The 16458-nt window shown below is 53.6% G+C and overlaps 2 protein-coding genes across 2 annotated transcripts; both read left to right on the forward strand.

Annotated features, from left to right (window-relative positions):
* Window positions 1-4191: 4191 nt before the first annotated feature.
* On the forward strand, window positions 4192-6303 carry HER10_EVM0002856 (polysaccharide deacetylase; the record flags this gene model as incomplete). Its single annotated transcript, XM_035472550.1, has 5 exons — window positions 4192-4400; window positions 4462-4526; window positions 4587-5526; window positions 5589-5756; window positions 5868-6303. 5 exons carry the CDS (start codon window positions 4192-4194, stop codon window positions 5926-5928), a joined length of 1443 nt encoding a protein of 480 aa, XP_035327733.1. The 3' UTR covers window positions 5929-6303.
* A 4558-nt stretch (window positions 6304-10861) lies between these two features.
* Window positions 10862-14325, forward strand: HER10_EVM0008964 (glycosyltransferase family 2). Its single transcript, XM_035478469.1, has 3 exons — window positions 10862-11637; window positions 11692-13269; window positions 13356-14325. The coding sequence occupies exons 1-3, from the start codon at window positions 11485-11487 to the stop codon at window positions 13581-13583; spliced, it is 1959 nt and encodes a 652-aa protein (XP_035328301.1). The 5' UTR covers window positions 10862-11484; the 3' UTR covers window positions 13584-14325.
* The last annotated feature ends 2133 nt before the right edge of the window (window positions 14326-16458 follow it).

The following is a 16458-nucleotide window of genomic DNA, read 5'->3' on the forward strand; positions in this document are numbered from 1 at the left end:
CGGCTCGCCGAGGTGTACTCCGACGCTTGATGTCATGCAGAACGCCCCCCGTCAACACTTGCTGAGGGCCAATTTTTGGGGAGGAGGTTGCTGCGGCCTGCTCGGCTGGCCTGGGGGTAAGTATGCTTTCTTGGAACTTGGACGCAGAATTCGAACATGACAATCTTTGTTGCATGGTCATATTCGGGGTTCGTAAGCGGTGGCCCAGGGTACTGCTGGATCGAGATGAATCGAAAAGGGCCGGAGGTTACGCTGGGGTCACCTTCGCATCTCACGGCCGAAGGGGGTGCTTGCTTGGCCACCGGCCTTGGGCGCGTCGATCACGCATGGCTGGATTCTTTTCGCGGAAGAGATTTCTCAACCTCCCTTCTCCGGCGATGTCCCAAAAAAAGGCCTGGAGGTCATCTTCGACAGAAACCTTGCGAGAATATCGACAGGGGGTCGGGGTCTCCAAGACGAGAAGAAGGGTGTATGGACAAGCTGGAAAAGAGCCAGGATGAGGCTTGCTTGCAGAGTACGGACTGAAGGCGGCGTACAGAAAGCTCCTTCGGTCTCCGTATTCCGTATGCACATTTCGAGGTCGACGGGAGCTACTGTCTTGGCAGCTTGATATCGAGTCGAGAGTCGAATGAGACGACGTTATGTGTCGAAGCACAACAATAGAGAAGTAAGTGTACGGTTGTGGAGGAGATGATTGGTGTGAGGAACGAGACAAGGAACGTTCGGTCAGCTCCCCATGGGATATGCATACCAGCCTAATGCATACGCATATGCATATGGGAGATGCATATGCAAGTGTCATACAATATGCATCACGGCAGCATGGAGGCGAGGGACCCGCCCCCGCCGAATGCTTTATTGCATCTCGGAAAAATGCTGGGTGGTATTGCATGAGTGCGAAGTCCACTGGAGGCGGGGTGTCTCTCATCCCCGCTCGACTTTCTTCTTTCTTCATCTTTCTCCGTTACTGCATCGCCATCTTATCATTTCCACACCCCCCCTCCATCATCACCACATCACCCACCCACCCTCCTTCATCCCCCCCCCCCGGTCCGCTCCTCCTTCGTGAGCTACGTAGGTACTCCGTACCTTAGTAGGCTCCCAGCTTTGTGGGGCGCGAGCCCTTCAATGGCTTTCCGGTCCGTCCTCCACGATTCCATCCCATCAACCGCCCGTTCGACACCGATCCAAGCTTCCAAGCCACAAACGGCCCCTTGCACTGGGCGGCATACACGTGGTGGAGAAACCCGCCAACGGACGACTGCTTCCCTCAGAGACGCCTCTTTTTTTCCTATCCGTTCTCCCTAAACCTCGTTCAGGAAGAGAAGAAGAAAACATGAACGCCAAACCCCCCTTCATCTCGTCATTCTCGGCTCGGGACCGGCGCGGCGCCTTGGGGGAAGCGCTTGTGTTGCACATGTGGCGGACCTACCAGCTGGATTTCATTTTCGGGACCCCTCAAGCCACAGCGGACTTCTTTCGACCAGCAAACAAGCAGCCTCTAGTGTCCCTACTGAACGATGCCATTTGCAGTCCCGCCGCCTGGGGCCAACATATGGCTCGAGCTGACGGGTTGTAGCATGATGCTTCATCCAAACAAGCAAAGCCTCTGTCCGAAACGGGGCGCTGAGAAGTTTTGATCGACAGCCAAGTCGCACACCGTCGACCGAGACGGCATCATCAAGCATTCGGCTCGTTTCATACAACGAGGGCAGCTCTTCTCGAAAAGGAGCCAAAAGCGGGAATTTGCCTCTGCACTCCTATGTGGCCGTTGACGACGGCTTCGACTGTAATGCCGTCTCCTCACCGCGATCTCGCAACACTTGCCGACCTGTCTCTCGACTACCAGAAGCCCACTGCAGCGTCCACGGACGAAGTTGCACCGCCACTGCGCGCTTCTCAGACTAGTTATTTGTGGTTCAAAAGGCTTTTTCAATGTTCTGACCATGGGATTTGCCATCGTGCTCGGTGTGTGCCCTCAACACTAGCATGATTGGTGGGACTTCGTGCCCTCGTCTCAAGCTGACGAACCAAAAGATGGGATGGCAAAATGCCTCTGCGCTGGTGCCATCTGCACTGCAAATGCAAGATGCAATACAATTATAGAAACTCAGAGGCACCCCCAACGGATTGGGGATGGATATTGGAGCCGCAGCTTACAGCCCTGCCAGGTTGGCGCCAAGTTCTGCCAACAATGCAAAGAAGACGAGGTGCATCTCAATCTTTGTGTGAGGTTAGGGATGTCATTGGCCCCAGCCATGATCGCACCGCTTCAGTCTGGTGACTTGTACGTCCTTAGGCTTTCGATTATACGAGGAGGTCTAATCGATGAGGCTGCCGTCTTTACTCAATCGCTCGCACCTTACGACCTTGTCCGACCTGATGACATCAAGAATCCAACAAGCGTAGGCTGACCAGTTCTCGTAGGGACGAGAAAGTCTCAACGTAGTGTCTACCTTATGACTGAAAGAGTTGGTTTGCGGAGAAGAGGATGCTGACAGCACTAAAAGATTGGAGCAAAGCGATATTTTTTCACCGTCAAGAACCAAAAGTTCTTTGCCCTCTTGTTGGAGTCTAGGAGGTAGGAAATGCCGACCAGAACCTCGCTGACGAGGACGCGGCACCAAGCATAGCAGTGTGCCGCGGGGTATCGGCGACTTCACCTCTCGGGTTCATTACCAAAACCTCGGAGACAGCCAAGGACCGGCTCGTCCGCAGGAGGACAAACCTGACCAGCTTGGGGAAACACAAACCCGTCCATTCGGGTTGTCTGCTAAAAGATTCCGATCTTCGCACCAGCTTTTCAGGGTCGACATACGACGACGAAGAGAAGCAGAAGAAAGACAACGTATCCTTGTTCTCAACTTGGTCTTCGAAGTCATGCTGCGAGACCATTCTCGCGGTCAAGTTGCACTTTGTGCATCGATGCCGCAGGACACGGAACCTGGACGAGCAAATTTCTTCGAGAAGAGACAAAGACGGGCGTCTAGGAACTTCACCATGATGACTCCCCGCCTCTCATCTCGTTATGCGCATCTTTATGCAGAGCAAAGTTTTCCTCGGATAATCGAATGTGGATAATTGACAGGGGGAATACACCCACAGCCAGGGATTCTGGACTGTTCGGGGGAATCTCGTCGCCCATGGGCAGCTCCCCCGGTTACACCCCAGCTCCTGGTCTTTGATCTTCCTCTAGGTATGCCCCTGTTACTCTCATAAAGCACATCATCAATCTATCATCAGGGCACCTGCAGTGGATCTTCGGTCTGTCTGGCTGGAGGTTGGCATGCTGGCCTGACTGGGTATGTTATTGCCCAGCTTCTGCAGCTCCAAGTCTGCAAGGGCCCAATAAGTCTGGTCTCACTCAGCCCATTTCATACTCAATTGGGAGAAAAAATTTCCTTTTCACCGTTAGCCTGCCAACACACACCTTGTCTACCATTTACCGTCCGGCTGTTGGACGGTTGGCCTCGTACACGAGCAATATCTGCCGATCCCAGCCTTTAGTCGGGCACAACGGGGCCGTGATCGGGTGAAAGCTCATATGGGTTCATCTCTTCAACCCCGCGAGCTTTTCGTACGGCGTACCTAACCCGGCTCTCACGGCTCCGCAACTCGTATGCCACCTGTCGACAGCCTATGCGTCAATGTCTGGCATGTAGTCATGCTGGGGTCGCGTACGAATAGTTGGGTCCGAAGCCATGGATTCAGCCATCTAGAGGATCGTAGGACGCAATGTCATGCTGAATATTGGAGTCTTAGCCCACGATCTGACGGAGCGCCGCCTCGTATCGAGAGGGTTGAAGGTGCCAGCCTACCTTTGCAAGTGCCGTTTCTCCCGTCTGACTCCATCCATCTTTGACCTGAAGAATGCCATTATATGCGCTTGGCCAGCGCCATTGATCCAGCTGCCAAGTCACACGCTCTCTCAGCCAGCCTACTTTTGCCCTCTCTGTCAATACAACCCGAAGGACCGGACTCAGCACGGCGTCCTTGGCAGGTCTGTAGGAGCGATATCCATCTTCGTAGTGTAAAGCCGAAGACCAGTCATTATCGTCGAGGAATCTCTCGTAAATACCGCCCTTCGCCTTCTTTGAATCATTCCGGAACCTATTCTCCATCTTGCCCGCAGCGTCGATCGGTCGGAATCATACCCTCTTTGCCTTGCAGACTGCCTCACATTCTCTAGCCATGCATGCGCTTCTGCCTATCCTCCTTTCAGGGGCGGCCATGGCCGCCACTATAAACGCTCCCCTGAGAAAGCGCGCCGAGTGCGGGCCCGGAATCGGGTCCTGTGATCCGGGGCAGTGTTGCTCAGAAGCCGGCTGGTGTGGAACGACGGCAGATTATTGCGGCGGCTCGCAATGCCAGCTTGATTACAGCGACTCTTGCGATACCTTGTAAGTTAACTTCGGTCGGCGTTCTCATTGTGCCGCACAGTTGCTAACCAAGCCTCGAAAGCTTCCCGCCACCTGGTGCTAGCACGGAGAGTATCGCGCGGCCCCTCGTGGGCTCCGTGCCTTATGGTGTGTTCATCTGCCTACCTTATGCATCGTGGGACGGACCTAACTTGCATATCCGTCTAGGCTCAATCATCACCACTTGCGCCAACCCAGGAACCTTGGCATTGACCTATGATGATGGCCCTTACATCTACACCTCCAACCTACTCGACATCCTCGAGGCCCAGAACATCACCGCCACCTTCTTTGTCGCCGGCAACAACATTGGCAAGAACCGGATGGACAACCCCGATACGCCTTGGCCGGCCGTAATGCAACGAATGTACGCCGCCGGCCACCATATTGCGAGCCATACATGGACCCACCGCAACCTGAACGAGGTCAACAGCACCATCCAAAGAACTGAGATCATCTACAACGAAATGGCATTCCGAAACCTTTTTGGCTGGATTCCCACTTACATGCGCCCGCCATTCCTTGAATGTGACGCCGGGTCAGGATGTCAGAACCTGCTCAAGACGCTCGGCTACCACATCATCAACGTTAATATCGACACCAAGGACTACATGTATGATTCGCCTGAAGAGATCCAGACCGCCAAGGACCGCTTCTCCAATGGTGTCTCAACAAACGCGGCAGCAAACAAGTACATCGAGCTGTCCCATGATGTGCACTATCAGACCGTGGTCAACTTGACCCAGTTCATGATTGATACTGCCAAGGCGCGTGGTTATCGTCTTGTGACCGTAGGAGAATGTCTCAATGATCCCAGAGAAAACTGGTACCGGTCAGCGGGTGGCGCCATTAGCTCCGGCGTCGCAGTCGGCACGACGAGGACGACGACGACAACCTCGGTGCCCACTTCCGTGGTCTCGACACCTGTATCATCGCCGCAGACCAGAGCTACGTCTAGCACAGCATCAACCAGCGTCGCAACTCGCACATCGTCGTCAAGTGTCCCTGCTTCGACCAACGTATCACCGGATCAGACTTGTGGTGGTACCACGGGTTACACGTGCCTCAACTCAGCGTTTGGCAACTGCTGCTCCTACTATGGATTCTGGTAAGCCTCTGAACGCCTTTGACGCCATGAATGATACGGCTGACATGTTCCCCTTAACACAGCGGCTCAAGCCTTACATACTGCGGAACAGGCTGCCAATCAGGCTTTGGATCTTGCTCCCCCCAGTCATCGACTGTGACCGAATCTTCCAATGGTCTCTGCGGAAGCCAATGGAATGCCACTTGCAAGAACTACGGCACGAAAACTTGCTGTTCTCAGTATGGTTACTGGTATGTTTTTTTACACTTTCTCTTTTCCCCTCTATTAACCCTTGCCTTCGGGCCTGGTCCATCCGCAACAATTAGTCGCAATTAGTCGGCATGCTGATGAGAATATTACAGTGGCAACTCTGCGACGCACTGCGGAACAGGCTGCCAGTCGCTTTTCGGAACATGCAATTGATCGGGCTGTGTTGTTTAGTGCAGCATATATTGCCAGCCTGCATCTAAGCTTGAGGCTGGCCGCCATACTCGCACAGCATGGTCGATCCTCAGGGACCTCCCCCTCCAGCCCGGGGGAGTCCCCGTACAGATCATTTTTCTGCAATATATCGCGCAGAAGATGACAACGAACATGAGGGGCAAAATTTGCAAACCTTGATTCACATATTATTGTTTTTTTCGGTCGGTCGGGCTATGGAACCGGTAGAAACGACCGTCGCGCAGTCTATCGAGAGACGCCAAGGCTGTCGGCGCGGACGCACTGCTACCTGGCTACCAGCTACCACCTACCTTTACGATCTCTACGGCCGAGAAGCCGGGATACAGCTGGGGAGGGATTCAAATCATTTGCATTGCAGCAGAAGCGTTGGAATACAGTTAGAACGCATTGGCATGTGGACGCAGAGAGGGCTTGGAACATTTGGGGGAGGCAAATAGTTTTAATGATAACACCTAATCGAGCAGGCGAGAGGGCATGTCTCGACCTACATCGTGCGTTTGCGACATCTCAACGGCCAGTGTCGTGCTTGTTTTTTGCAATTTGAATTGTTTCTCCGGACGATGCATGTCTTGAAGCGCGATTACAACGGTTTTCTTTGTGTTCACCTTCCATATACGAGAAGCCTCCGAACGACACGCCATTCCATATGTAGCATCGAAGAAACGCACGCAATTATCGTGGTCAAGTCAGCTGAAATTATCAGACATGGCGGCACTTTACTTGGACACCTGGCAGCAAGAAACGGGGAAACATGTCCCGAATACCGGAGAAAATACCTTTCGCCAAAGCAACTCCAAAAATTGTTTGCTGCACTACGACGTATGACGAGCTTGGCCGAGCCCTCGGGCGATGGGTTCGGGAATACCATGTGGTGGGACCGGCTCTTCAAGGGTAATGTAAACTAGAGATGATGAAGCGAGAACCTGATTAGATGCCAGTTAGTTCCCCTACCTCCTTAGCTCACCCGCGCGGCACCCGTCTCCGAGCTGCCAAGGGGAGCAATAACTACCAAGACTTTACCCGAGCTTACGTGGGGAGAAGAGATGAAGGCGAAAAAGATGCAGGTAAGCAAATAACTTGAACTTTACCTGTTCTAGGTGCCATTGAGCTTAGCACACTTGTTGACGATGTGATTGCTTGAATGGGACGGGAAGACTTGGTGCGGAACGTGAATTGCGAGGGGAGGGAAGCCAGTGCCAGCCTAGGTACGGCTTGATTATTTATCCGTCCATCGGGAATATGTTGAATCGAAGCAGTGTGAGCGCATCGATCTACTCGATGGCTGACGAGTGTGTCTTTCAGCCCCCACTAGCCACACTGACATAGCACGTAGTGAGGCCTAATCATTACCTCAGAGTGTGCTTCATCGCCCAGCCTGACGGATCGACAAGTCTAAGCGAGTCCTTCATCTCAGCTTCGCTACATTTCACTGATTTTGGTGTTTGGGTCACCTAGAAAACAGCGTGATCCGCGTGGATTCTGTCATTCGATGTTTGGATGAAGTGGGTACAGGATGATGATGCGTAGCCGGAGTTAAGCCGGCCTCGAATTTGATGGAGACGACAACGAGGGGTGGTCGGGGGCGAAAGACTACGTGAAGGAGAGAGGGAGGACGGTACCGTAGCATTTCGTGGGGGAAATCGATAGTGCCATGCTGCAGCAGATGTTTACCCAGTGATGTCCAAGGTCGGGCAGTACTGAGGCAAACTTTTGATTGCATTCGTAGAAAAGCCACGGCGAAGGGGGATGGACGCCAGGTCCCGTATGGGTGATGTATGGGTGCATACACGAAGGCCATGTGTGCCATTTGTGTTGCCCCGTGTCGTTGTAAAGGCTTAGGTTAGTTCTGGTGTGAGGATCAGGTCTATCCTTTGCAATGTCATTCGTGCCCCCATTGACCAGCGTCCTGGTTGATGTGTCTGGTGTGTGTCTGTGTGTGCGTGCGTGTGTTAAGCCTGTTCTCTTCGTTCTTCCTGCCCTGCCGGCCTTCTCCCTCCCTAGCGCTGTTTCTCACCTTATTTTACCTCAGAAACAACTTACCAACTTCCCCATATTTCTCCCGCACATTTCTCCCCTGGTCAGATTTTAGCAAGTTCACCCTAGTTCCCCGAGGTGCCAAGAGCGCGTAACCTTGGAAAACAAGGAAGAGGCTACTGCAGGTCCTGGGATGCCGCATGTCTAGCGCCGCGTTCAACTCTCACCGGGGGGCTGAAGTGGGGCCGCTTCCGCCGCTGGTGGACCCATTCAAACCTCCCGGGGCGCCGACCTCGCAATATCGGGGTAAACGGTTATATGCATAATAGAATATTCTATCCGCCGGTAATTACTCCGGTTAATGGAGGGGGCGTGTGCATCTTTCCCCCTTCCCGTCCCCTGCGTTCCATTTCCACCACGGTCAACCTCACCCTCTCACAACCTTCACGACCGACGACGACGACAACCACACACATTCACACCCACCCCTCCCGCCTTCCCGTCTCCCTTCGCAATACCTACCTAGGTTCCTCCCCTCACCCACCACCTGAATAGAATTCCGCATCGTAACGACATGCAAGCCGCTTCCGCATAGCTAGGCGCCCCGCTTTCCATCTCCCACACTCTCACGATCCGCCTCAACCCCGTCCGTCCAGTCATGTTGGGGAGGGGGCTGATGGATCATGGATGAGCTGGGCCTGGGAATCACGTACCGGCCATTCGCAACCTCAACCACAGACCATAGGCGCACCCACACGATGGTGTGATGTTGCATCGACGCCACGCTTTCTTTTTGTGCCGCTGGCTCGCCGCCAGATTTGCCATACTGCCTGGCCACCACTACACGCACACGCACGTACGCACGCACCACGCAAATCCCATGAGGGTTTTGGGGCCTCTTTTCGTACCGTCAAACCTATGCCCAGCCGGCTGGCAGCAGACTTCTCGAAAGCGAGTGTCCTGATTCTATTACCCAGGGTCTCTAACAAAACAAAGAAGCAAGCGTTTCTCAGCCGGTCATTCCCAAAACAGATACGAAGATGGACAGAAAGGGACAGGAACGAAAAGAAGGGTCCTCTTGGCCGTGTCTGACCCTCGTCTGCTTCGAACTCAATTCTGTTTCTTTTTTCTTCTCTTCTCTAGGCTGGGCCGGTTGTGCCCGTGCGACTCAGACAAACCGTTAATGACCCAGATATTGCAGATGGCAGGCGGGCTTGGAGGTTGAGCCAAGGTTGTCGAGCTGAGTCAAACATCAGCCATTCGTCCCGTCTTTCCAGTCATCCGAAGTTCCTGACAGACGTAGGGAACCACAGGCGCAGCATTGGCTCGATCTCACAGACATTAGGCTGCTTTGCTCTTCTGCGTCCAATGAGTGCATGCCCCCTTCGTCCACTAGGAGTTGTCGGTCAGCGTCCGCGTATGGAGGAAATGAGAGTTTAGCTCACACGCTCACGCAAACTCACGATTGTGTGCCTGACTGAAGACGGCAGCCCTGTTCGGCGTCCCTCACTTGGTGCCCAGAATTCAAGCTTACTTGTGTGTGGAGGCATCGATATGCAAGGACAGGCACTGCACAACTTTCCTCCCCACTCGTGCAGCCCGCGAATCCATAAACACGGGCTTGGCACGCCGGGGTTGATCTGACTTGATTCGATTTACAGCTCACTGCTGCAGCAGCCAGCAACCATGAGATGTAGTTGACCCAGCTTTCTCGCCTCTTCAAATCCTTTCTTACAGCTCGTCTCTGCAAAGGGAAAGAGTGCGATAGGTAGAAGGATGTCGTCTGAATGGAGACGATGCTGGCCCCCAAGGGAGCCGAGCAAAGTCCAGCCCAACCCAGCCAGCGTTCTGCATCTGCGGCTCTTCTCTCATGCTTCACTCCCCCTCCTTTCGCCTCTCCGTGCTAGTGGTTACTCAGAAGCGAAGATCAACCGCGAACACTACCGGAAAAGATTCATTCGCCCTGAACCCGAGCCCAAAATATCTCTCGCAGCTGCACGTTGCTACTCGCACACTCAAGCAGCGGTGTCCTGAAGTTGAAACTGACGTGTATATTGGACAGGGGTCAGCGGAGCATCACCGCGCTAAGTTGAGGACCGATCACCACCATCGACCACCAACCCCGGTCAACGTCGCCGTTGTCCATGTCTTGCTTAACGAGCGGCTCCCGCCTTGGGGTGTAGCACTGACCATGCGTCTTTCGCTGCGCCATCCTTTGAGCGGCTCTCTCTCTTTTGGTGTGTGCTTGCGGGCTGTATTTCTTTTTGTTCCGAAGGTGGATGTTGCTGTTTTCTGCCATTTCCACGCCATGCCACATGTTGTCGTTGAACGCCACAGCTTTCCTCGGACGAAGCCGATGCCCTTTCGGGTGTTGGGATTCTCTGTTTGGGGTGAACTGGTACGCACAACACATCGGCCGATGCATATCGTTGGCCTTCTGCTTTGTATCCCAACCCGTATTCTGTCGATCATGGCGTTCTCGGGTTCAGGCGTACCTGCTGAACAGCAAGAGATTAGCGGCAGTAGCAACAACACACAATCACAGAAGAGCTGGAAAAGCCCTATGTCAAGTGGCCGGCGTCAACTCGGGGGCGTGTAAACGACCGTCGACCAGGCATACCGCTGTCTGTTCGTCCACGGTCCGTCAACCTGCAGCCGCCGACGTGTGCTGCTGAACCTTTTTCAAGAACATGGGCATGGTTGTCTCATCTCCACCACCAACCACACACACACGTTTGGCAGCAACGGGACTGGCTTGTTCCCCTTGCTGCCTTGCCTCCCCTTGCAACATTTTTCTTCGTGATGGCACCAGATGGCGTTTGATGTACCCCCGTGGCCGGTCGAGTGGGAAATCTTCGAATCTGGTCCGAGTACAGTGTTCCTTTGCTTGCTCAGCTGACGCTAGAAGTCATGTTGCTGTCGCCATGCCAGATGTGTGTGTATGGATATCGTTCGGCCAAGCCCAGGAACTGCAACCAGTCAATAGTCCGTATTTGCGAGACATGATCGCACGTCGTTCCCGCCAGAAAGCAAGTCCAGTCAGTTGATGGGCAGCATGGCGGTCCATGCCCTACCCCGGCCGAGCTGCCGCCACTCTATCCAAGCCTGAGAAGAGACCTTTGATTCCGACCCAGACAGCTGGTCGGATCAACCGCCTCGTGAGGCTAGCCCCGAATGTCGAGTCCAGGTCCGGCGTGCTGATGTTACCCTCTTTTACCCCATGCCGGCCCTCTTTTTCTCTTTTGACCGTCTTCTCTCGCAGGAATAAAGATTCATCCTCCACTTCTCACTTTTCACTCTCTTTCCTCCCCATCGGTAGGAAACTTTGCTCTGTTGCCTCCGGCAGTCATCACATTCGTTTTGTTGTTGGCCCGACTCCCTCCCAGGATCTTGATTAGATCCCTGACCCTCCGCCCCTTCAAACATCCAGTCTCTCGCTCCTCATTGTGTGCGCTTGATCCTCCCTCTCTTGTCGTTGTCGAGGTCTTTGGTTGGAATCTTTCAACCTTCACTTCCAATTTACACAATCTCAAGCCAGCCACCATGGCTCACCGTCCCGCACCGCCACCTCCTCCCATGGCGGAGAGCAGCCGCCCTCCCCTGTCTCCTCTCTCAGGAGCTACAACACCGGCTCGCAGCCAGCGAAGTCTCTCTATTCCGAGGCCATTTGGATCTCGAATCCAGTCACAGGGCTCTGTAAGTCGAGATACACCTCCGTTCTGAAAGAGTGTCATAATACTGACTGGTCAGTCTGTCGTTGGCTTCACCACAGAAGACCTCCCCTTCGGCGTCCGCACACCCGGCTCCTTCGGCCACCGCTCATGGCAGTCTCGTGGCGGCGAGTCTGCTGCCTCCTTCGTGTCCTCCGTCCAGACTGAAGAGGCGAAGCTGAGATGGGACTCTGACTCGGAGCTGAAGCTTGTGTCCAAGTCTCTCTTGCGGTTCCAGAAATGGTGTCTGCTCATCGGCTTGCTGTGTATCAATGCGGCCCTTATCTACGTATCATTCACGTACCACGTCGCCCACTACTTCTTCATGGTGCTTCTCAGCTCCAACACCGTCCTCCAGTTCATAATGATCGTCTTTATTCTGGGTCACTTCATCTTCAAGGGTATCTTCTTCTGCTTCCGCCGGAAAGAGAAGGTGCCAGAGACCCCTGAGAGAATGGTCATGCTTCTGCCATGCTACAACGAGACGTTTCAGGAGCTTACTCGATCTCTGGACTCTTTGGTCGCGCAGAAGAACATTGACGACCACCCGCGCATGATCTTCATTGTGGTCGACGGCAACGTCAAGGGCGCTGGTATGGAGAAGACCACGCAGGAGTACCTTCTCGAGGACATCCTGGAGCCCGGCCCAACGCGCTTCTTCGAGAACGGCTACCGCGCTCGAGACGGCCTTTTCATGCCGACCAAGATCCAGACTGGTTACTACAAGGGCATTCCGTATGTCTTTGTTGGCAAGCGTTACAACCAGGGCAAGCGTGACAGCTTGTGCTTTGCCCGTTCGTTCTTGTACCATTTCCACAAGCGCTCCACCAACATCATGACCATGTTCAGCAATGAGCTGTTTGAGCATCTGGGCAACGCGTTCGTCTCTCAGGGCCTTGATAATGTCGAATACCTCGTTGGTATGGACGCCGATACTGTGTTCGACGAGTTCTGTATCTGGGAGATGTTGAGAGAAATCCGCAAGAACCCCAAGCTCGTTGGTGTCTGTGGTCACGTCTGTGTCGACTATGACGGCAAGAACTGGGGTCTCTGGTCGCTGTACCAGTCGGTCGAGTACTCCCAGACCCAAGGTCTCCGTCGCATGTTCCAATCCCGCATCACCGGAAAGGTCAACTGTCTCCCCGGCTGTTGTCAGCTGATCAAGATTGACGAGGCCACTTTCGGCGACGAGGTCCTCCGCCAGCGGTTCGGATACTGCCCCAAGCCCAACGATCTCATGACGCAGCACATCATGGGCAACTACTCGGAGGACTCGATCCACGCCAGCATCATCTTCTCGCTCTTCCCCCAGCGCCAGACCGCCCAGGCCCTGCGCGCCAAGGCCTTCACCATTGTGCCGCAAGACTGGAAGGTCTTCCTGTCCCAGCGCAAGCGTTGGGCGCTCGGTTCAATCTCCAACGAGTTCGTCATGATCTTCCGCCCCGGCATCATCCCCATCGAGCGTCTTCAATCCATCATTGCCGTCATGACCTGGTTCATCACACCCTTCATCATGGCCGCCGTCATCGCTTTGATTATCATTCTCTGCCGTCGTGGTGATGAGTTGGTGAGGGATCCGGTCTTCATGTCGCTGTTCGCCCTGCTCTTGTTCCGATACGTAAGTCTCCTCCCTCCGAAGCTCTTTCGCTTACGTTATGCGACCGACGAAACTTGAGACAAAATTCTGACTTTGTGGTTCCGCAGATCTACTCCTTCTGCATCGGTTTCTGGCTACCGAGAAACATGCTCGAGCGCATGCAATACTTTGTCGGCTACTTCTTCCACCTGTGCACGTCGCCCTTCCTCAACATGATCATCTTGGGGTACTCCCTCGTCTACTCGGACGACTTCAAATGGGGTAAGACCCGCGAGGTCATCAAGGGAGGCGACGACGAGAAGATGGACGCTGAGGGCGGTCGTGGCACTCTTTAAGAGCCTTGCGCAAAACAATCCACATTGCTGGATGATGCGCGCTGGCACTAAGGGAGTCACTATTGTCCTGGCGTCGCGGCATCCCACACACCAAGACCGAATCGGGCGTTTCTCAGCTGACTACTTTTTGCTTGTTTTCTTCCTCTTCACACACATTTCTTACTGTTGAATCATTCATGTGGCGTTTTTACCTTGCTTGAGGCTGAAAAATATGGGAACATTAGACTCGTCCAAGTCAGACGAATGGGAAAGCGTGAAGAACATGGGAAGGACCATGATTGGAGGGAAATCGGAGAAAAAAGTTGATATCGCATCATCATATCTACATAGCATCTACACTCTTTTGGGAAAAGGACACACAATTGAGGCGGGCTGAATATGGGGGAGGAAGCGAAGGAATTCGGGGATTGGTTCACTTCATCTTTGCACACATGCACAGCACACACGGTACCGCCACCATCATCATCACATACCTCGAAAAGAGCTGGAAAGTTCGTACATATCGAAGACCTTATTGTACAGATGGGCGCGGGTGGAAAGGGAGAGGGGATGATGATGAGGGGCTGAGCTCTGGCTGGACCTTGATCGTTTCGATTCTTCACAACTCGCTATACTTTCGTCGCCCGGGGAATTCCCTGAACGACAGTTGTTTTTGGCAACGATTTTATTTCTTTATTTTTAATGTAATGTTTAGGTCTGGTGGCTACATGAAATGACTTATGAAGCATAGATACCTTTCCCATGAGTATCCAGAATAACAATTGACTATCTGAATTTTGGCTTGACACTTCAATCCTCGCGTGCATCTCAATTGATCGATTCTTGATGGAATCGTTAGTGCGCTCATCCAACCTTTTTCGATGGACCAAAGCGAGGTCTAGCCAGCGCGGCGGGCCTTTGTGGCTTGCCATGTGTCATTGAGCTGATGGTAATTCTTTCGTCGGCAATGCGCGCTAAGGCATTTGGGGTAGAATAATGTCAAACTATGGCGAATTGAGTTCAAGATCGATCGCGGTGGAGTGAGGCGTCGAGGACTGTCAGCTCAAGACAGCGCCAGAAGTCTAATCGAGGCGACTTAGGTAGGTAGGTATATGAGAATCAACAATTGCCATCGAAATTGAGCGATTAGAGTCCTCAAACTTTTATTGGCGTCGATTGTTTCAATAACAGAAACGTCTCTTTGAGATGAACCACTTGAACTCCAGAAGCCACTACAGTTCATCCCAAGAGCTCCTGGGCGAAACACACTGGACAATGATGATCCCCTCCGCTGTTCGCTCTGCCCTACCACAGTTCGTTCTGGACCGTGCTTCTCAGGCCCAACCCCGGGACTTGCGATGTCCGTGGTGTGAAAGGCGGGAATAGCACCAAGGCCCCGTATCCGGGCCGCTGTGGGGACCTCTGGGAGTAGCGCTGGCGCCGCCCAAGATCGCATTAACCACGGGACCTAGCAGCAACTAGTGTATTGGACTGGTATTGAGGTAGCCATGGCCCATGGTGAGCATCGGCAGGCATGCTCGTAGCCTGTAGGTAGTCCCAGCCAAGGGGGGCGTGGGCTTTTGCGTTCCGATATAGCGGTAGATCATAGAAGATCGTGACGGCTTCATGCCCACGATTCTAGCTTGTAAGAAGCGCCGGCACTAGAACACTGGGACAGCGCCCGGGTGTCACTTCGCCATCCGTGCCCGGCATCGATCCACGCCCGGCATCGATCCACAGTGCCTCGTGCCCGGGAGGGTGGACGGAGGTGATGTCCGTCCGCCTCTTAGACATTCTCTACATTATGGCCTCTGACTCAGCAAACAGTTTCTGTCGCGGGGGGGTCGTAGAATTGCGTCGAGAAATAGAGCGACAACGGTAGTGTCTTACACATAGTCAGTCATTCGAAATCTGCCCCCTCCCCCATTGCATCGATCACATTGGGCCTAGGAGCGCCTGCCTGCCTGCCAGGATGTGTGGCTGCTAAGTACACTACGGACACAAGCTGAGAAGGCCATGGGAGATCCACCTGGGGAAGTCATCCGGACCGCGATCTACCTATCCATTTCTCCCATGATGAACGCATAATGCCCCGAAATGTCGATCTTGCTCCCCTCATCGGTGCTCACAATAGACTCTGCTGAGTAGAGGGCACCGGGGACCCAAGCCAGTGAGGCCGGGTAAACATTATACGTACGTAGGCCAACCAACGTTCCCCGTGCCCAGACCCCGCTAAACGGCATCAGTCCTTGAGAGATTTTCAAGATTTCCCACTCAACCGCAGATATTAATTTGCGCATTATCCCGACAGTTCTCGTCAGAGTCTGACAAACAGTCGAGCTTACTACATTTGTAGAGAAAAACGAGCTTCTAGCAACTAAGTGCTATCCGGAAAAGCCTGAGACTCGCCTGTTTTACCCCTCATCTCATTTGAATCACATCGTATTCCGACCACCAAATGCCCGATGGCCGGTAGGGTGTCTTGGTCGTTCCTGGCAAGGCATAGGAATGTCTTGGACAAAGTGGTTGGCGTATCACAACGGTCAGGCCCGACATGGCTTTGAAAATACGGGTTAGACAGAGGGGAAGTAGAACCATTTCGGAGTCCTTGCCACTTCAACGGGTCGACCTCGTTCCATGCCACCGTCGTCAGTGGCATCGCAACCCCCCTCAGCTTCTTGGCATCAGCCTCAAGGTCGAATCCGAAGACTGCCGGGTGAGCGGCAGCAGGTAATGGCTGGGAACAACCGGACTTTGCAAGGTGACACAAACTTTTTTTCCTCCTTCACGTAAGCATGTGCGATTCTGGTACCTTTTTTTACCCAACTTTGTGCGAGCACAACCCGATGCGGTGAATTGCGAGCCAAAAACTGCACGAAGCTTCAGCTGTGCCGTG

Source organism: Colletotrichum scovillei (assembly GCF_011075155.1).
Source record: "Colletotrichum scovillei strain TJNH1 chromosome Unknown Contig00010, whole genome shotgun sequence".
In the NCBI taxonomy this organism is placed as follows: Eukaryota; Fungi; Ascomycota; class Sordariomycetes; order Glomerellales; family Glomerellaceae; genus Colletotrichum; species Colletotrichum scovillei.

Bases quoted from the DNA above. Each gene is read 5' to 3' on its own strand.
- HER10_EVM0008964 (XM_035478469.1), top strand. From the start codon at position 11,485: ATGGCTCACCGTCCCGCACCGCCACCTCCTCCCATGGCGGAGAGCAGC. The intron at 11,638-11,691 runs GTAAGTCGAGAT...CTGACTGGTCAG, and splicing joins GAATCCAGTCACAGGGCTCT to TCTGTCGTTGGCTTCACCAC. The intron at 13,270-13,355 runs GTAAGTCTCCTC...GTGGTTCCGCAG, and splicing joins CCCTGCTCTTGTTCCGATAC to ATCTACTCCTTCTGCATCGG.